This window comes from Sander vitreus, chromosome 14, assembly GCF_031162955.1.
Source record: "Sander vitreus isolate 19-12246 chromosome 14, sanVit1, whole genome shotgun sequence".
Lineage (NCBI taxonomy): Eukaryota > Metazoa > Chordata > Actinopteri > Perciformes > Percidae > Sander > Sander vitreus.
The window spans coordinates 26,297,437-26,318,313 of record NC_135868.1 but is presented as its reverse complement, the minus strand read 5'-3'; the positions used below and the strand labels follow the sequence as shown (position 1 = coordinate 26,318,313).

The window sequence follows — 20,877 nt, the reverse complement described above, 5'->3', positions numbered from 1 at the left end:
CATGTAGCTGCATACATAACACACATGTTATGTATATACATTTCCTCATATCTCAGAAAGAAAATGGGTAAGTGAATTTCCCAAAATGTTGAAATATGCCTTTAATGGTGGTGTGCTTTTTATGTATGTCCACAGGAATGATCAAACCAACCCACTGATAGGGCTTCTGTACCAGAAAACATCCGCAGCTGTAAGACCTGCAGGATGGTACAGAGCACCAAACTGTTCAGCTCTTGATCCCCATGGTCACATTACACAGCTTATACAGTTATTTTATACATCATGTATAAGGGATATGCCTTTTATTTGATGTGATTTTATTGATTGGTTAAAAAAATAAATAGATGTACAATGAGTAATGTTTGGACTCAAAGTTTGTTGTTCTTTTTAACTAGGGGTTGGCGCCCTCTTCTGACAGATTGATACAGGATTATCATGACCTAGATTGATTATTCTGATATAATCATGCTGATAAAAATTTGGACATGGGTGGCCATGTTATTACGGGGACCAAGCCAAGTCGACCATGCCACATTTTATCCAAAACATGAGTTACATTAGCCATGATTAGATTGTTGCTGATAGTGAGATATTGCTAATCAGGTTCAATGGGAAGACAAGAAAACAAACACAAATGAAATAGTCTTTATTAGCTGGGAGCCCTAGTTTAGAAGTATATGTTATAGAAATTAAATGTGTTACATATCTCTGGTGACAGTGTAGCCTGTGTCAAGTATATTATGTACACAGATTACACATCGTCTATGGGCTGTGAAGGGTATTTCTGACATTATTTTACACAAAACATCTTTAAATTTGACAATAAATGTGAAATATGATAACGGAATTTGGTATTTCTCCCCACAAATGTACTCCTTGGTATTTAAATTTACAACCTCAGTATTTTAAAATGCCTGGCTACAGCCCTGCATCTGTTTTTCCATTATCGTTTATCTGAATTAACTATGTAAGACTGATTGAGAGAGAGCAGCCACATTTACAGAAAACTTCTATCATGATGGATTCATTTTCGTTTTGAGCCAAATCTCTGTCAACCCACAGCAAACATTTCCAAGGCTTTTGTTTTTCTAGGTGCTCATCGATTTTCCCACATTAGCTCAATGCAACACAAGATTGAAGTGCGCAAAGCAACCAATGAGAGCGAACACTTTTAAGTAGCCCCGCCCGTTTTTTTACCCATCATGCTCTTCGATGGTCAAACATGCACATTCAAATGTGCTTGAATTCCGACGACACAATTGTCAATTGTCAATACTAATGACTATTTCAAATATTATTAATTGTTTTCGAACATAGTTATTTTGCAACACACCATAAAACACTCATACGCGGAGGTAATTTTACATTTCCTAAACCTCTGAGTGAGGAACATGTTGCTACTGGCTAGGAGGTGGGATGTTCAAAGAACTCGTTAAAAAGGGCTTCTGCTGTGATTTGCACAGGAGGGGTGGGGAAATCCATTCCTCCTGCGGAATCGCTATCAAGAGATTTCGGAAGCACAATTTTTAAAACAGGGGCTGCTAGTGATCGTTGGTCCTGGCGCCCCGTCTCCATATGTTGAAGATAAAACTACAGTATCTAAATGTAATAATAGGGAGCGTAATGTTAATTTTGTAGCAGAACATACTATGTAACGTGTAATGTAATGCCTGTAACGATAACTTCCTAAACGAGCTAAATTAATTCTTACCATGTTCAGCAGTTACGACCACCGAGCTTTTGTTGAAAAGATGTTGAAAATGAACATCAATAATTCACATTTAAACGAGCACCCTAAATGTCGCACCTCGCCAAAGGTTTATGGTTTAATTAGCGGAACTTTGAAGCTCTAATCACTCTGCTCTATGCTTCCGTATTCAAAATGTCATACGATGCAAACACTACATTACAATGGCAGAATTTCACCAACGATAACACTGACACGGATACAAGCAGTATAGTCACAACGTGCGAGATATATGTTAGTAAATAAAGCATGTACAAACAGATGGTGTCATCAAATATGAAATACTCTTCACTCTCTTACATATAATAAAGTAACTTCAGTCACAGTAAAGTGAGTTGCAGTTGAATTTTGACAGGGTTTACAACAGCGTGATAAACAAGGCGAGCGCTATTCAGCAGGAAGTCAAGCCATATCAGCGAAGTGCGCATGCGCCGCAGCTCTCTTCAATCTAGGGCTGCGTTTCTCTTCATAAAACGGTAAGGACAAGCTATTTTTTTTACTATGTGATTTAAAATATACTTGGCTGTAAAATATCAGCCGATGTTACGACACTAGCGGTAGTTTTAGCCGGGGATTTTGGGTACATTGCGGATGGGGTTCAGCCAGCCAGGCTCGTACAGAATGGAGGGGCAACGCCGCCGCCGTGCCGTTGTTTGCTGTACGTGCCGCCGCACAGGGAGACGTCATTTTGAGGGGGAGCGGAGAGTTAAAATGCAGAGTTACGAATGGACGTACGGTTCAGAGACAAGCGGCACGTAACCGTCACACTGTAAATGCAAAGCTTTACCCGCCTCGGACAGTAAAGTTCACAATATTGTCCAGATTACCACATATTAAGTTACGCCCTTGCGTTAGCCATAATGGCTACCGCCGAGCATAGTCTGAGAGGGCTGTGTGGATCTCAACAGCGAAAAGCAGTCAGCTGCCCACGGCGGTCGTGATAACCCACTTAACTTTGGGACATAGGAGTCTTTTATCTGCAGCCAAACGGATGGATTTAGCTCAAGTATAACTGTGAATGGTCTACTAAGGCCACGTCAGTTAGCATCTTCCTAAATGCTACAAACTGCGGTTTCTAGTCCCTAATGTGCGAGGGGAAACCACACACTAACGTTACCGTTACATTTTGCTCAACAATCTGACAGTTTAAAAAAAGTGTGACTGCATTGACAATTTGCATAGCTAACTAAACCGAGCACGGTTTATGATAATTTACCTGCCGATATGGTCTTGTGATTAATGCAACATTAGCACACCACAAAGCACTTGATTAAATACTAATAATGACAACCTTACTGTACAGTTAATGTTATTATTAATAGTAATAATAATAACGTTAACCCATATTGTCTGTGAAGTGGCCACAGGCGCGAAAACATTTTGGGTCGAACCATTTCTGAAATACAAAATGTTATTGAAACAAGTAGGCTAACGTTAGCTCAATGTTTGGTATATAAATAACTTAACGTCATATTAGTGGATATAACGTTAAGTTATGTTACATTGACCATGTTCTACAAGTGGTTGCTACTGTTTCTCAGAAGATAACATTAGAGTGACAAATTTCTGAATGAAGTTTGGTTTATGGTTTTCTTCATGTTGGGGAAAGCGAAATCTAGCTAACAGCTCTTACAGAAGATTGTATTACGTTTTATTTCAACTGCCCTTACCGTTACATGCTTAGCTACATGTAACGTTAACTATAGTATGTCTACACTTGGGTTAAAAAGGTCAGTTAACTAGAACTTTGCCTAACTTTAGCTAACGTAAAGTTAACTAGCTAAAGTTTACCAACTATCCTAATGCTAGGCTATTAAAACTAGATTTGGGGTTCTGAAATCCAGCTATTTCCTGGTGCAACTTGTGCCTACCGTCACACAAGAACCTGAGACATATATGGGCTTCATATCATCTTTCATGGTATATTTTTTATGTATTCATTCTTTTTCAGATGAACAAACTCCTTGATAGCTGTTGTATGAAAGCAGAACCCCTCTGTAGACTACTCTGAGTGTGATGGCGACCACTGACGAGGTCACGGTGTCCATGGCGGAGGTGGTGATGGTGAAGGGTGACAATGAAGGAGACCCTGATGACCCGAACAAGACTCAGGTCATCCTCCAGCTCCAGCCCATCCCCACTGGGTATGTGCTGAAGCCAGGTGTACCCTTGTTTATATCGATGATGTTTCATTTCTGGGATTGTTCAGGTGCTGACGGAAATTCCGCCAGATTTCCCTGATTTCGGCCGGATGTCCCTCACCTTCCACTTTCTTTTTGTTGGCATTCTAAACACTGGTGGATTTATGAGGACTATAGTTAACTGTAGGGGTGGGAATCACCAGAGGCCTCACGATACAATATCATCACAATACTTATGTCACAATACAATATTATTGCGTTTTTAAACATATTCAAATAAGGTAAAGTCCGCACAACAGTTAAATGCTCCGAAAAAGTACTTTAATAGTGCAAATAAGGCACACAACGTTTCAGCCCACAATTTGGCATCCCTCAGGTGTATTGTAAGACAGTGAAGGTGAAATACTTTACCTTATTTGAACATTTACTTTTTTTGTCCTGCACCAACAACTAACTGGATGTGCACAACATCATCTTTTTTTATTTTAAACATATTGCAATATTCTGCGATATATTTCCAACTTCAATTTTTTCCCAATTTCAAATTATGTCCCAAAAAGGAAAGTTTGTCAACATCTGTTTTATCTAAAAAGATACATGTCTCAGTTTGTTCATCTCACTTCAATTTTATTGCTGTAAAATGGGATTGTCAAGCAGACACACTGACCAACACATATATATTAATAGATCGATACCTGGCGTCTGTGTATCGATACAGTATTGCCACGGAAAATATTGCGATACTATGCTGTATCGATTTTTCCCCCCACCCTTAGTTAACTGCTCCTCAGATCTCTGCAGGGTAAATCCAGACAGCTAGCTAGACTATCTGTCCAATCTGAGTTTTCTGTTGCACGACTAAAACAACTTTTAAACGTACACACGTTCCACCAAAACAAGTTCCTTCCAGAGGCTATTTTGCAGAGATTTGATACGAGATAGATATAATCTATACTACCAAGAAGAAATGTGATAAAATGCCAACTGCTTTCTTTACAGAGATGAATCTGCTGAAACAGATGCAGCTGTCATGACTGTTGAAGCACATCCAGGTAAGAGATTGTCAGAATAATAACTTTTAGCGATGCTTTCACTTTGCACATTACAGTAGGGCTGCAACTAACGATTCTTTTCATTGTCGATTTATCTGTTGATTATTTTCTCGATTAATGGATCACTAGTTTGGTCTGAAAAATGTGGATCAGTGTTTCCCAAAGCCCAAGATGACGTCCTCAAATGTATTGTTTTGTCCACAGCTCAAAGATATTCAGTTTACTGTCACAGAGGAGAGAAGAAACTAGAAAATGTTCAGATTTAAGAAGTTGCAATCAGAGAATTGTTTTCATAATAAAGGACTCAAACGATTATATCTATATAGATAGATAGATAGAGATATATATATATCTCGATTAACCAATAATCTTCGCAGCTCTACATTACAAAAACATGTTTTCCTCCGGCGTTCTCATGTGTAAATGTTGTGTGTATCTTTTTAATCTTTTAGAACAAACTGATGGAGAGGACGTTGAAATTGGCTGTCCCATAACATGTGGCGAGAGTAAAGCTGTGTTGCTAGTGAAGAAATTTGTATGCCCAGGAATCAATGTAAAGTGTGTAAAGGTTGGTATTCTTCATGGTTTTTAAAGGGACCGTTAGTTTTGGTGTGAGTTGCCCAATGTTGGAGATTCATCTCGGTTTGTGATGCTCAATGGGCTAAAAAGCATACATTTGAAAAACTCAACAGCAATGTCTTTTTCCTGAAATCATGACCGGTTACTCAAGCTAACCTGAGCTGTGTCATGGATGAATTTGTCTATTTTTTGGGCGTTTTAAACACTAAAAGCTGAGTATTATGTAGTCCCATTATAATGGAGATAAGGCAGACATTTCAATAGCCGATATCTCCGACACTTGGCAACTCACACCAAAGCAATCTAAATTGATAAATAGCACTAACAGAAAAAAAATATATATTTTTGATTTTGGGGTGAACTGTCCCTTTAGTCTACATTGAAGCAAAACGGCAACTGCAGCAGGGTTTCACTATTGGTCTTCAAATGCTCATCCATATGCTACTGTATAAGGCATATAGACTAATATTGAATGGTGAAAAAGACCTTTACAAATGGTAGTTGCTAAACATTACTGTACATTAGGGCTGGGAATTGTTCCAAATGTTTCGATACTGGTACCGATAACATGACCGTGACTTAAATACCGGTTCCTAATACCAATGTTATAAAACAAAAAGAAATTACACATTACAGCACAAGTCTTTTCATTTATTTGTTTAGCTCCTACTACGTGTGCGTAATGTAGAATTCTGCCTGCGTGTCTCTACAACGTGTAACGTTAGACAGCCAATCACAAACATTATTAGATCTTGGTAGAAGCATGCTGCATGCTCATTGGCTCACTGACACTGATGAGATTTACTCCGTAGGTATTTAAATTGGGTATTGGATGACAAGGCATTTTTCAATACTTTAAAGCACACGTATCAAACATAAGGTCTGAGGCCCAAATCCAGCCCCTCGCTGATTTTGATCCGGGCCGCATATCAATTTAGGTTCACAATGCAATTTGGCCCACCCAGTTGTTATCGCTTTTTCCGATGCTTTAGGCGCTTTTTTCGACGTTTTTGGCATTTTTTCCGCTGTTTTAACGGAACTTTTTTGCTGACTTTTTTGGGGCTTTATGTGGACCAAACTGTAGGTGAGAAAGCTTTATGAGACATGCAATAATACAGTCAAAATATTAGACTTTTTCCCCCTGTTTTAGAGGCAATTCGGTCGGTGCCTAAAAAGTATTGGATTCGGTACCCAGCCCTACTGTACATAGCTAAATGGCAACTAGGTCATTCAATAGTCAGTCACTCAGCTGGAAAGAAACATGTTCTACTTCTGGTCCCTGAATAACCACCTATTTATTTCTTCAAATAGCATGATGCTGATTGCAACTAGAAGTGGCCATGTGCTTACATAATTGAATGTTCTGGAAAATGAAATAGGATTAATGTTTTGAAAGTTTTTGCAGATTGTCTTGTTAATGTTTTCGAACAAAGTGTTATGAATGAGTTGAATTTAACAAGTTACTGTTATAAAATCATAGCTGGTCAAGCTGAACCTGTAACAAGCAGCTAAAACCAGATTATTACCGTACCTTTTTCTTTCATGTTTTTCTGGTCTCGGTATCTGTTGCGCTGCTAGTACCAACAGTAAATATTAGGCGGTGTCACAATTGCATACATGCAGTAGTTTCCTTATTAAGAGTATTTAGGGCATTAACAAAGGGTCAAATGACAAATATAAGCGTGTTGGTTATGACGGTATAGACACTAAAACCACTTGGTTTTTTTAAGATTTTGTTTTGTGGTATTTTTGCATTTTATATGGTATCCACTTCAAACACAAGATAGCGAGTTGTTTCTTCAAAAGAAAATGCCAAAGCATGCCTGTTACTTTAGGCCAGTATCAGCAAAGCAATATCAGACATATAAAGTACACTATGTATGCTGTTTTTATCATCTCTGCTGTGGCCTTTACATTCAGTCAATCAATCAATCCGACTTTTCATACATATAAAATGTAACACAAAGTGCTTCACAAGAACCACACAAATGAATAAAACACTCAATAATAATAATAACAGCATTGACTCAAATTCAAAACAGGAGCTGAGGAAACGCTATGCTAAATCTCATCATTTTCAGTGTTTCCTTTAAGATTTTTTTTAGCAGTGGGGGGCAGGTCTGTCTGAACAACAATCCCCCCCCCCCTCCCCCCAAATGTTTTACATATGAAACGGAACTGACACTTCGCTGCAACGCAAATATATTTATTCACCTCTATAGGAATATAGAACCATCACCTTATCGTGGTGGAGAGGTTTGTGTGTCCCTATGAACCTGAGGGGCTGTGTTGTCTGGAGCTTTGTGCTCCTGGTAGGGTCTCCCAAGGCAAAGTGGTCTCAGGTGAGGGGCCAGACAAAGAATGGTTCAAAAATCCTATGAAAAAATCGAGGAAGGGATGAAGTGACCCTGCCCGGAGGAAGCCCGGGGCCCCCCGTCTGGAGCCAGGCCCAGATGGAGGGCTCGTCAGCGAGCGTCTGGTGGCCGGGTTTGCCACGGAGCCCGGTCGGGCACAGCCCGAAAAAAGCTACGTGGCGGACATCCCTCCATCCCATGGGCCCACCACCTGTGGGAGGAACCGCTGGGGTCGGGTGCGCTGCCATATGGGTGGCAGTGAAGGTCAGGGGCCTCGACGGACCAGACCCGGGCAGCAGAGGCTGGCTCTGGGGGACGTGGAATGTCACCTCTCTGTGGGGGAAGGAGCCGGAACTTATGCGGGAGGTGGAGCGCTACCGGTTAGATCTGGTGGGGGCTTACCTCTACGCACAGTCTTGGTTCTGGAACCATACTCCTGGATAGGGGTTGGACTCTTTTCTTCTCCGGAGTTGCCCAGGGTGTGAGGCGCCGGGCGGGTGTGGGGATACTCACAAGCCCCTCGGCTGAGCGCCGCTACGTTGGAGTTTAACCCGGTGGGACGAGAGGGTCGCCTCCCCTACGCCTGCGGGTTGTGGGGGGGAAAACTCTGACTGTTGTTTGTGCATATGCACCAAACAAGAGTTCAGAGTATTCTGCCTTCTTGGAGACCTTGAGTGGAGTCCTGCATGGGGCTCCAGTTGGGGACTCCATAGTTCTGCTGGGGGACTTCAACGCGCACGTGGGTAATGATGGAGACACATGGAGAGGCGTGATTGGGAGGAACGGCCTCCCTGATCTAAACCAGAGTGGTTGTTTGTTGTTGGACTTCTGTGCTAGTCATGGATTGTCTATAACGAACACCATGTTCGAACATAGGGATGTTCATAAGTGTACTTGGTACCAGAGCACCCTAGGCCAAAGGTCAATGATCGATTTTATAATCGTTTCATCTGATCTGAGGCCATATGTTTTGGACACTCGGGTGAAGAGAGGGGCGGAGCTGTCAACCGATCACCATCTGGTGGTGAGTTGGGTCAGGGGGGTGGGGGAAGACTCTGGACAGACCTGGTAAGCCCAAAGCGGGTAGTGCGGGTAAATTGGGAACGTCTGGAGGAGGCCCCTGTCCGACAGACTTTCAACTCACACCTCTGGCGGAGCTTTTCGTGCATCCCTGTGGAGGCTGGGGGCATTGAACCCGAGTGGACAATGTTCAAAGTTTCCATTGCTGAAGCTGCGGTGAGGAGCTGTGGTCTTAGGGTCTTAGGTGCCTCAAGGGGCGGTAACCCACGAACACCGTGGTGGACACCGGTGGTCAGGGAAGCCGTCCGACTGAAGAAGGAGTCTTTCCGGGATATGTTATCCCAGACGACTCCGGAGGCAGTTGCAAGGTACCGAAGGGCCCGAAGGGCTGCAGCCTCTGCCGTGAAAGAGGCAAAGCAGCGTGTGTGGGAGAAGTTCGGAGAAGACATGGAGAAGGACTTTCGGTCGGCACCAAGGTGCTTCTGGAAAACCGTTCGCCACCTCAGGAGGGGGAGCGGGGAACCATCCAAGCTGTGTACAGTAAGGATGGGACGCTGTTGACCTCAACTGAGGAGGTAATAGAGGCGGTGGAAGGAGCACTTTGAGGAACTCCTAAATCCGACTAATACGCCCTCTATGGTAGAGGCAGAGCTGGAGGATGAGGGGGGATTGGCATCAATTTCCCTGGTGGAGGTTGCTGAGGTAGTTAAACAACTCCACAGTGGCAAAGCCCCAGGAATTGATGAGATCGTCCAGAAATGCTTAAAGCTCTGGGTGTGGAGGGGTTGTCTTGGTTGACACGCCTCTTCAACATTGCGTGGAAGTCTGGGACGGTGCCTAAGGAGTGGCAGACCGGGGTGGTGGTTCCCCTTTTTAAAAAGGGGGGACCAGAGGGTGTGTGCCAATTACAGGGGTATCACACTTCTCAGCCTCCCCGGTAAAGTCTACTCGAAGGTGCTGGAAAGGAGGGTTCGGTCGATGAGTCGAATCTCAGGTTGAAGAGGAACAATGCGGATTCCGTCCTGGTCGTGGAACAACGGACCAGATCTTTACTCTCGCAAGGATCCTGGAGGGAGCCTGGGAGTATGCCCAACCAGTCTACATGTGTTTTGTGGATCTGGAGAAGGCGTATGACCGGGTGCCCCGGGAGATACTGTGGGAGGTGCTGCGAGAGTACGGGGTGAGGGGGTCCCTTCTCAGGGCCATCCAATCTCTGTACGACCAAAGCGAGAGCTGTGTCCGGGTTCTCGGCAGTAAGTCGGACTCGTTTCAGGTGAGAGTTGGCCTCCGCCAGGGCTGCGCTTTGTCACCAATCCTGTTTGTAGTATTTATGGACAGGATATCGAGGCGTAGTCGGGGTGGAGATGGGTTGCAGTTCGGTGGGCTGGGGATCTCATCGCTGCTTTTTGCAGATGATGTGGTCCTGATGGCATCATCGGCCTGTGACCTTCAGCACTCACTGGATCGGTTCGCAGCCGAGTGTGAAGCGGCTGGGATGAGGATCAGCACCTCTAAATCGGAGGCCATGGTTCTCAGCAGGAAACCGATGGAGTGCCTTCTCCAGGTAGGGAATGAGTCCTTACCCCCAAGTGAAGGAGTTCAAGTACCTTGGGGTCTTGTTCGCGAGTGAGGGGACAATGGAGCGGGAGATTGGTCGGAGAATCGGCACAGCAGGTGCGGTATTACATTCAATTTATCGCACCGTTATGACTGAAAAAGAGAGCTGAGCCAGAAGGCAAAGCTCTCAATCTACCGGTCAGTTTTTGTTCCTACCCTCACCTATGGTCATGAAGGCTGGGTCATGACCGAAAGAACAAGATCCAGGGTACAAGCGGCCGAAATGGGTTTCCTCAGGAGGGTAGCTGGCGTCTCCCTTAGAGATAGGGTGAGAAGCTCAGTTATCCGTGAGGAGCTCGGAGTAGAGCCGCTGCTCCTTTGCGTCGAAAGGAGCCAGTTGAGGTGGTTCGGGCATCTGGTAAGGATGCCCCTGGGCGCCTCCCTAGGGAGGTGTTCCAGGCACGTCCAGCTGGGAGGAGGCCTCGGGGGAGACCCAGGACTAGGTGGAGGGATTATATCTCTAACCTGGCCTGGGAACGCCTCGGGATCCCCCAGTCGGAGCTGGTTAATGTGGCCCGGGAAAGGGAAGTTTGGGGGTCCCCTGCTGGAGCTGCTACCCCGCGACCCGACCCCGGATAAGCGGATGAAGATGGATGGATGGATATAGGCATATTTTCAGCTGTGATTGAACTGTATTTTTTGAGGAACTATAGGGCACTTAACATCTACAACAGGTCTACACAGGACGTTTTTGGTGGAGCTGTTCATTTAATAGTCGACTCGGAAGAAAGCGAACGTTTTGACAATAAGTATGTGGAGTTAAACTGGACGGGCCCAATAACCTCTGAATAGTTGTAACCTTGTTAAATTGCAATGTGAGCGGCAGCCAACACAAGCAGATCATTTAAAAGGCAACCGTGACTACATTGTGCATCTGCCCTATTATTTACCGTGGCGGCAGAAATTTAGCCATGGCGGGCCGCCACTACAAAATCAATATCGAGGAAACACTGATTTTACAGTGAGGAAACACCAGAGGCAGGATTAGCAATAGATGAAAACTCCAACTTGGTATATACCAACACATACACCAAGAAGTAAAATGCATGGATTAATAGACAGATACATACATACATACATAGCTAAATAAATAAAGCTCAATTAAAAAGCCAGATTAAAAAGGTAGGTCTTTAGTTTGCTTTCAAAAGTATCAGCATTCTCTGCTGCCCACAGGCCATTGCACTCAATGTGGTTTCCTAACTAATGCTATCTCTCTCTCCACTAGTACGAAGACCAGCTGATCAGCCCCAAGCAGTTTGTGCACATGTCTGGGAAAGCCACTCTGAAAGACTGGAAGAGAGCCATCCGAATGGGTGGAGTCATGCTAAGGTGAGGGGACTTCTGTTTGGATTAGTGAGCCCAAAGGCCATATTTCAATTAACTGAGTTCTGGTTTTCTTGTACTACACAACATTATAATTCATCACAGTCTGCATGCAAACTCTTACATATGTTCTGCAAGCAGAGATGATGTGACTCGTCCAACATGAATGAATATCCAAAACGATGACAAGATCAAATATTGTGTGTAGCTTTATACGAGTAATTCCATCACTGCTGAGCTGTAATGACTCTGGGATTTTCATCAAACCTCTCGTGTCTCTTTGACTGATGGAAATGTTCAGTGTCTAATACATAGGGAGTATTCTGGGGGGGGGAAATGATCACATCAATTAGGCGAATCTGCGAGATGAGACTCCTTTCTCTGTTGCTGCTGCTTGTTTCGGCAGCCTCTGTTGATGGTTTTAAAAAGCAACTACAGCCGCAGCTTTTTAGTCAGGCGTTCGATAGGGCCGCTCCATTATGGGGAAAAAAACCATAATCACACTTGTTTTGGTCAACATTGAAATTGCGATTATTTAACACGATGACTCATTGACTTGTGGAAAGATGTTGCATTCATTGAACTTAAAAAGTAGTGAAACAGTTCAACAAATCAACAGTGAAAATACCTTGAACTGTGACATTTCCCTTTTTTTCTTCCATTCACATGACAAAATAAGAGTTCACTTGAAACGTACTGTGCAAAATAATAGTTTTTCTCGATAACATTTTTTGTTGTTGTTGTGAAACGTGATAGCGTTTGACTAGCCACATTGTTGATTGTATTACTATGTTCAGTTTGGGCCTGATTATAAAGCATGCAGATGTGTTGGCAGTACTGGTGGGATCAGTGGTGGCCAATCAAAACGTTCTTTGTCTCTTCCATTTACTAACTTTAAAGCAACACCGGGGGGCGAAGAGGAAAAGTGCTTTAGTGTTTGCTTTGACTTTACGTTTGATTTCTGCTCACCAGAAAAATGATGGATTCGGGTCAGCTTGACTTCTACCAGCACAGCACTCTGTGCACCAACACATGTCGCAGCACCAAGTTCGACCTGTTGATCAACAACACACGGTTCCCTCCTGACGGCTCCGGGCTGACCACGCCCACATCCTCTCAAGGTGAGAACACACCAAAGTCGGGGCTTTACCAATGCCACATTATTTGGGCTTTTTGAATTTTGTGTCAGATTATGTCATATTGTATGAGTAAGAAAACTAAATAGTTTTTTTTTTTAGCAGATGTATTGTACTGAATGGCAAGAGTCAAATATAAAAAAAAAAAGATAACTCTCAGTTTGTCGTCAAACTATATAAGTATAAGACTGTGGAAATATGTAATTAGAAAGACTATAAGCAAGCAAAATTGGATGTGTAGACAGAAGTGCAGTAGGTTCAAACTTACAGTTTCATTGACACTCCACCTGCCGCAATTTCTTTTGGGTCTGAATGCCCCGTAATTAGGGTTGGGTACCGAAACCCGGTTCCACTATGGATCGGTTCCTACGCAAACGGTAGTATTCGGACCGGATTAGAAAGAAAATTTCGGTTCCGACTGAAATATTTTCCCTCTGTCGCTCCGAACAGCGGCAGGCTCTTTTTTTTTTCTTCTCCCTTTTCTGCCGAGTGGTGCGCGTGCCCGCTCGCGGCGTGAAGCTATTCTCGGACATGCACTCTACAATCACTGCTGATAGACGGCTTTTTGTACACGCTCTGAAACGGACGTAAACATATTAGTCTACTGTTAGCTAGCTGTCGTAAATGAAGGCTACTTTTAAAATGGCATATTTTCCCTCTGGGTTCACCAAAACGGACGTAAAGGCATATTAACCATTCACTGCACGTGATCGCTAGTAAACATATTGCACTTGCTCTGCTAGTCTATCGTTCAGGACAAGACCCTGTAGCCTGGTGGTGGGGGAGGCGGGACAGCCTCCCCAAATTGTCTGCCCTTTTAAACTCAAAGCTGTGTGTACAGGCCTCTTGGACACCATCTGAGAGAGGGTTCTCCTGTGCAGGACATGCCATAAGTCAGGAGAGGTGTAGTATCTTGCCAGAGAAGGCAAACATGGTCATTTTTCTGCAAAAGAACTGCTAAAGTTTGAAGCTGGTTGGCATACCAACTCAACAACATTTATTTTGTTGTTACTTGTTAATAGTGTAACTGTTATTTGTTTAATTATTGTAGTTATGTGTTTACTTATTATATATTTAAGTACTTTAAAACGTTAATATATTGTTAAATTTAAATCATTTTCAAAAAAAAAAAAAAAAAAAAACTCCATAAAAGAGCCTTTCTTTGATGTCATTTTTCAGTTTTTCAAGAATCGGTTTAGGAATCGGAATCGTTTTAAAAGTACCGGTTCGGCATCGGAATCAAACGGTACCCAACCCTACCCGTAATAGTACTGTATGTGTCCATTGTCAGCGTCATTTCCCCGCTTCCCGTTCATCTCTATGGGAGCAGCCGTGCAATGCATTCTGGTAGAACTGCGGGGACTTTGGAGAAGCGGGGCGTCGAGTCGCCCTCTCCCCATTTGAATAAAGTTAGTTGGATTCAACTTTATGCAAATGAGGAGCGGCCGGCTCGGCTCGCCGCCTCTCAAAAGCTGACGCAAATTAATTTAAACTGACCGTTGTCGATCCGAAATGAAGACAGATTCAGCAACTGCATGGCCTATTTCTTTTGTTTTGGTGAACTATTTTCGAGTCACCATTACGGTCGGTTTTGAAATTCGGGAGCAGCCAGCCCCACGTGACGCGTTCGTCCAATCAGCTGCAGCCATCACAGTTGTAAGAGGGTGAAGACTGTTTTCTTTGCTTGTCTGTGGGCAGTGGAGAGAAACTGGTGGCGAGCCCACTAGCGTGCAATGCTGGGAAGCGGGGCGATCCCATCCGTGAAAACGGATGCCAGGTGGCGCGGTAAATGAGCGGTCAGGTGATGCGTTTCGATTAGCGCGAAAATGGATGCTGAGGAGGTGAAACGGAGGCTGGCCTCTGGAGGACTTATTTTATTTCTTTGTTCCAACTTCCAAGTGGCCTATAGCCTACGGTAGTCATGAATAAATTATGTTAAAAAATGTATAAATGACTCATTCTTGACAAAAGGGCAAAAGAGCTGTGTGCGTGCGCACATTTGAATAATGTCGGGCTGTAAACGGGTTTGGGCTTTTAAAAAGCTGTCAATCAAAATGTATTTGTCGGGCTCGGGCCGAATTCTGTCGGGCTTTTCGGGCCCAATTACAGCTCTACACCAGCACACACGACAGTTCTTTTGTTGGTCTGTGTTCCTAGCATAATGCCTGCTCTCTTGTGTAAATTGCAGCTCAGGTGGTCCTGGGTAATGGTGGGACAGCGGGCGAGGACAGAGCAGAGGTTCTGAGTGCGAAGATGGACTGGATTTCAAGCTCGCTGGAGGTCGCGGACAGAAAGGAATCGAACGAGATCTCAGGTCACAGAGCGCACGCATCCCGTCGCAGACGGTTCATTTCAGCACAGTGATAGCTTTAGCTGGAAATCATACGCCGGTAAACACAGGGCACAGCGGCGACTGAGACTTGCGTGTGTTGTCTGTTCTGTCCACAGAGGACACGCTGAACTTCTGGAAGGGTATCGCCGATGTGGGTTTGCTGGGCGAAGTGGTGACCAACATCAGCACAGAGCTGCTGGAGCTGCTGAATGGCGTGCAGCAGCGCAGGGAGCCGGCTGGCTTACAGGACACAGGTAAAGTTCACTTTCTGCTGCGAAAGCATAACCCAAATTAGAGCCCGACCGATAAAGGCCGATTTTAAGGCCGATATCCATACAAATATTTGGTGATTTAAAAATCAGATATTCCAATATATCGGCCGATATATCTTTAAAAAACGAATCCAGAAACGCGCAACAAAACATAAACAGATTTCCCTAACATTAGTTATTTGTAGTTATTTATGAGTCCTCGCTTAAATAATATGATAATTCAGTTTAAAAATAAACGTGTTTGTTTTATTGTCAGAACAAGAGGAACATCAGAATATATTAAAGTTCTGATTAATAAAATGTATAAAACTACAAAGTTAAGATATGAAACTTAAAGTCCTTCAAACAAGAACGCAATAACATGATGGTGCAGTGGATGTGACACATGCCTTTGGTGCGGGAGATCCGGGTTCGATTCCCACTGCGATACATCAACCAATGTGTCCCTGAGCAAGATGCTTAACCCCTAGTTGCTCCAGAGGTGTGCAACCTCTGACATATATAGCAATTGTAAGACGCTTTGGATAAAAGTGTCACATGACATGTAATTTAACAAAAATCAAAGAGTGGACGTTGTAGAGCGCCCTCTGGTGGACAAACTATGCAACACCAACACTCAGAACATGGTTGAAGGGGGTTTCGTCCGTTATAAATGCCGATACCCATAGTTTGGAAAATGCCTAATATCGCCCGGCTCTAATCCAAATAGACCATTATATAGGGGTTAGGGCTCGCTCCAAGGTGCATGAACCAGAAACAAATGGAAAGAAAGAACAAATTCAGCTGCCGATGGATGGAAAAAACCAACACTAGAAAGCTTCCTGTTGGTTTTGTGTAACAACATTGACTGGAAATGTAATGATTCCTTGTTTACAACAGCTGAATTTGTTCCTCCTTTCTGACTGACCAAGTGACCCTTTGATTGATTGCCGCACTGATCCCAGATTCCTGTCTGGTAGAGGTGGCGGTGCTCAGCAACCTTGCCCAAGTGTTCGGCCTGCTCGACTCGGTCAAGAAGACGCTGGAGAAGACGAGGCAGCAGATGGATCCCAGCCAGGAGCACACCCTCAGCACACTCACCAGTGAGTACAGAACGAAAGCAGGGTGTCACTTCAGAAGCCGCCTCACTGATTCTCTTAAAAGGGATAGTTTGGATTATTTTTTAAAGTGTGTGTGTGTGTGTGTGTGTGGGGGGGGGGGGTTGTATGAGGTACTTATCCATTAGTCAGTGTATTAGCTACAGTAGATGTCTGTCGGCACGTTCCCAGTTTGGAGAACCAGGCGGGAGTCATGACACAGAAGCTAAGCTAACGTACTGCTGTGCATGTGGGCAGCAGCTAAACACATTTTAGCCACCTGAAAAAAGGACCGCCAAAAGAATATCTACTGTATATCAGTTTAAGTGTTGGCTATATTTAGAATATTTTCACCGCTTTACCTCGCTGTCAGACAGCCCTTTTCGACAGGGAAAGTGAAGCCGTCTATGCTCTCTTCAAAGCCACCAGACTCCTTTGACAAAAACAGTAATTTAACCTCACAGAACAGAATCTGCATCGATCAGTTAGTTAGTTTGTGTTATTGTGTTACATTTGGTGTTTTAAAATGTTAGCAGTTAGTCGTTCCCCCGATATTGAGTTATATATATCTGCTTCTTTGATTAAAAAGGCAAATGACCTGAAATAACGATACAGGACTTCACTATACAAATAAGGGAAACAAGCCTAAACCAGTAGCTGTGTGCGGCTCCTGTGTAGTCAGCTGTTTGTGTGAGTTTGTTATGTTACCACAGTGTTTAAATACTGAAAATACTGACTAAAAAGGACGGACGGCATTTTAATTTAGTCAATGTTGTGTATGTTTTGAGATCGGACGTGACATTTGCTGGCTTAAGTATGCCCGCCATCGTAGATAAATGTTGATATCAAATATCAATCTTGTAGAAGAAACTGACCTGAGTCCTGTGTTGTGTGCTCTGTGTAGACCTGGAGGTGCAGCTGGAAGAACAGAGGAAGCAGCAGCAGGTGCGAGCTCTGCTGTCCTGCCCGCAGCCCGCCAAAAACAAAACTCCCACCAAGCGCCAGACCAAGCGACCGCGTCTCCAGAGGCCCGCCTCCACCACCACCCTCGTGACCTCGTCCCTCAACCAGCAGGCCGCCCTGCAGCCCCAGCAGTTCACCGTGCTCTCCCCCATCTCGCTGTCCTCGGTGGGCCAGCCGTTTACCATGGCGGGCCTGCCCATCGCCTCCCTGGCCCAGTCCTCTAACACGGTCACCCTGCTCCCCGCCGGCTCGCAGCTCTTCACCCGCTACATGGTGACCGGCGGAGACGGAAAAGGAGACACCATCACCTTGCACCCGTCCTCGGGCCTCACACTGGTGGGCACCGCCATGCAGGACTCCAGCCAGCTGAGCACCATGGTGAGCCCCATAGAGCTGCTGCACCTGAGCCAGCAGGCCGGCGGCGGCGAGATGGTGCCCATAGAAGGCCAGGTGATGGACGGCGCCATGCTGGTGCAGCAGGAGGTGATGCAGAGCGAGGCGGAGGCCGGCCAGGAGCACACGGTCATCGAGATCAACCCGGCTCCCATGGAGCAGGCGGTGGGGGTCATGGAGCTGCAGCTGAGCGAGGAGTCGGGGAGAGACGGGGCTGCCATGATGGTCCAGAGCGCGATGGAGGTGACGATGGCTGCAGCGGGGGAGGAGACGCAGTGCCAAATGCAGGAGGCACAGACTGGGGGGGTTCAGGGGCTGCAGCTGGACGCCAGCGGACAGTTGTCAGGGGTACAGATAGTGGTGATAGAAGAAAACACTCAGGAAGAAAACACGGTCAAATGAAACCCACCTCCTATTTTATCCAGCAGAGCAGGTATGGACTCGTACGGAGCGATCACAGACTTGTGAAACTGTAAATACACAGAATTTCCAAATCCACAAATTGCCTTGGCCTAAGACCAAGCTCTAGGGTTAGCCATTTTCCCTTTTTTTTGGTGTGTGTGTGTGTGTGTGTGTGTGTGTGTGTGTGTGTGTGTGTGTGTGTGTGTGTGTGTGTGTACATGCTCCTCTGAACTTGTTGATTTTCATTGAAACAAAAAGACATCACACGGAATCTACAGTATGCTTCTGTTTGTTTTGTATTTAAAGTATGATTCTAGGTTTATTACAACTTAGGTCAAATGCGTGTAATTTGAGCTCTGGTTTCTAGCTGTAATTATAACTTTGTACTCACCAAGTTAAACACTGAGACTTGTGGGAATGTGTCAATATTTCTTGACAGAAGTCAAACGGGACCAGACACCTGAGTAGTCAGACAATCAGGTTAGCCACACCTAAAGTGTCTGTTTTCCTGTACAATGCTGGATTATTACCGACATTTTGGGTGTGCTAACTTTCACTTTTACCTACAAATAAAACGGGGGTGGATCATACTTTCCCTAAACACGGTCCCCGGACCCGTACGAGGTCTGTTTACTACCTAGCCGTAAGGAAACAAAATGATTTGGCAAAAAGAGCTGATGAGAGCTTTTGATCTTAAATATGTCGATCAACACCGACTTAGCTCGATCTAATCACTCGATCTGCGAATGCTGTGCTCATATTACTGTAGCTACAAACTAGCTAACATTTAGGAGAGAAAACATTTTTAAAAGAGCTGTACAGTTTTCTCAACCTTTATTTTGGTCACAAAAGTGGTTCACAACTACTTTTGTCAATATAAAAATGATCTGTAGAGCTGTCTCTGTTTACAAGCTGTCTGATCCTCTGCCTGCTTGTGTTTCTTGACCCATGTGTCTTCGTTGAAGAGATGTCACTGTGTCCCCAGATCTCAGCAATAACCTCGGCCAGTACAAAGTCATCAAAACCAACAGAAACGATGGCCAAAATGACAATAAAAAAATACTTTTGTTGTAATAATCTGGGATCATCCTTCAAACCTCCAAGAACAACCTGAGGACAAGGGAATGCACTGCAACTGTAAAGTCTTAATGGTGCTGATGGACACTGACTCAGTAGCAGCGGGCTGCAAGTCCCAGCCCTCTACTGTTGATCAGACGTATTACCAGTTAACAGTGTTGCTGTCACTTCAGGCTGGGATTAATTGCACTGTTGTGTCGTAGTGTCGCATCCAAGCTGTAATGTTTTTTGCACTGTGTGGCGTCCTCACAGGACTACAGGAAGATGTTTGCAACAATGCCTGCTCTCCAAACATTTCTTTAGAATTTGAGTGACTTTTTATGTGCATAGTTAAATGGAAAACGGACTCAACTTCTCCTCTCACTGGATTTGCATCGCTTATGCACTTATTCTCTCAGTAGTTTCTTATTGCCTGTTTTCATTCACAAACTCCATTTTTTTTCACTGTGTTCATCTAAGTTTTTTTTTCTCAGTATGATAGATAGTGTGAGCTACTGGGCTGATTGTTTAAGTCAATCTATCTATATATATATATATATATATATATATATATATATATATATATATATATATATATAAAAAACATATGTATACCTAAATGTCAAACTCGGTATGCCTGTATTTTAGTGTCATTTATTAGGTTCCGAACTGAAGAGTCGGGCCTCTCTGTTTAAGTTGCAACATGGATTAATTTATGCTCCCGGCTGTAATTTCCATCAACAAAGACTTGTGCATTTCCAATAATTTAATTTAACAAATGAGGGTATTTGCATACTTACTTTGTAATGTGTTTTAATATCAGATTAAAACAGAAAACAAAACAAACGTGAGTGGCTGTTTCAGTGTTTTACCACCAGAGAGCGCTGTGTGCTAACTCCACCACGGGGCTGAAACTGGAGATGAGTGTTACAGCTGCATTAATATACGGTGGAAAATAGTCTGCTGCTGTAATCTCTGACTCCTCCATGTGTCAGGCTTATTGCAGTATACAGTGTAATCTGCACCGTCATGGGTGCTGTCCGTGATGGGCAGGCCTCTCTGGAGGCTGATCCGTGCTGACAGGGCACCAGGGCTCGCTGGTAATTACATTTCCCTCTTCTTGTAGCCCCAAATATTCCCAGACAGCCTGTAGTGTGTGAGGGGACAGGCAAAATATTTTGGTTATACAAGCACAAAAACAGGCACATGCACAAACCAAAGGGCTGAAATGGATGCCTAGATCAGTGGTTCCAAACCTTTTTGGTCTGGGGTCCCCCCACAGCCCTGTCAGATGAACTCATGTACCCCTTTCATCAATTCCCAATGTATGTTCCAAATGTATAATTTATTATATAAAGGTGGATGTTGTTATAATTGGAACAGTCAATATTAAGGTTGGTCAGCAATCATACTA

At 44.1% G+C, this 20,877-nt stretch overlaps 1 protein-coding gene and 1 non-coding gene across 2 annotated transcripts; both read left to right on the top strand.

Annotated features, from left to right (window-relative positions):
- The first annotated feature begins 1,434 nt into the window (after positions 1-1,434).
- LOC144529500 (U11 spliceosomal RNA) lies at positions 1,435-1,568 on the top strand. The gene has a single exon (XR_013503006.1). It is a non-coding gene; the product is annotated as a U11 spliceosomal RNA (small nuclear RNA).
- A 494-nt stretch (positions 1,569-2,062) lies between these two features.
- On the top strand, positions 2,063-20,323 carry gmeb1 (glucocorticoid modulatory element binding protein 1). The gene is made up of 10 exons (XM_078267684.1): positions 2,063-2,223; positions 3,699-3,891; positions 4,888-4,940; positions 5,393-5,508; positions 11,736-11,839; positions 12,806-12,954; positions 15,158-15,283; positions 15,418-15,555; positions 16,518-16,655; positions 17,554-20,323. The coding sequence occupies exons 2-10, from the start codon at positions 3,764-3,766 to the stop codon at positions 18,405-18,407; spliced, it is 1,806 nt and encodes a 601-aa protein (XP_078123810.1). The 5' UTR covers positions 2,063-2,223; positions 3,699-3,763; the 3' UTR covers positions 18,408-20,323.
- Positions 20,324-20,877: the final 554 nt, after the last annotated feature.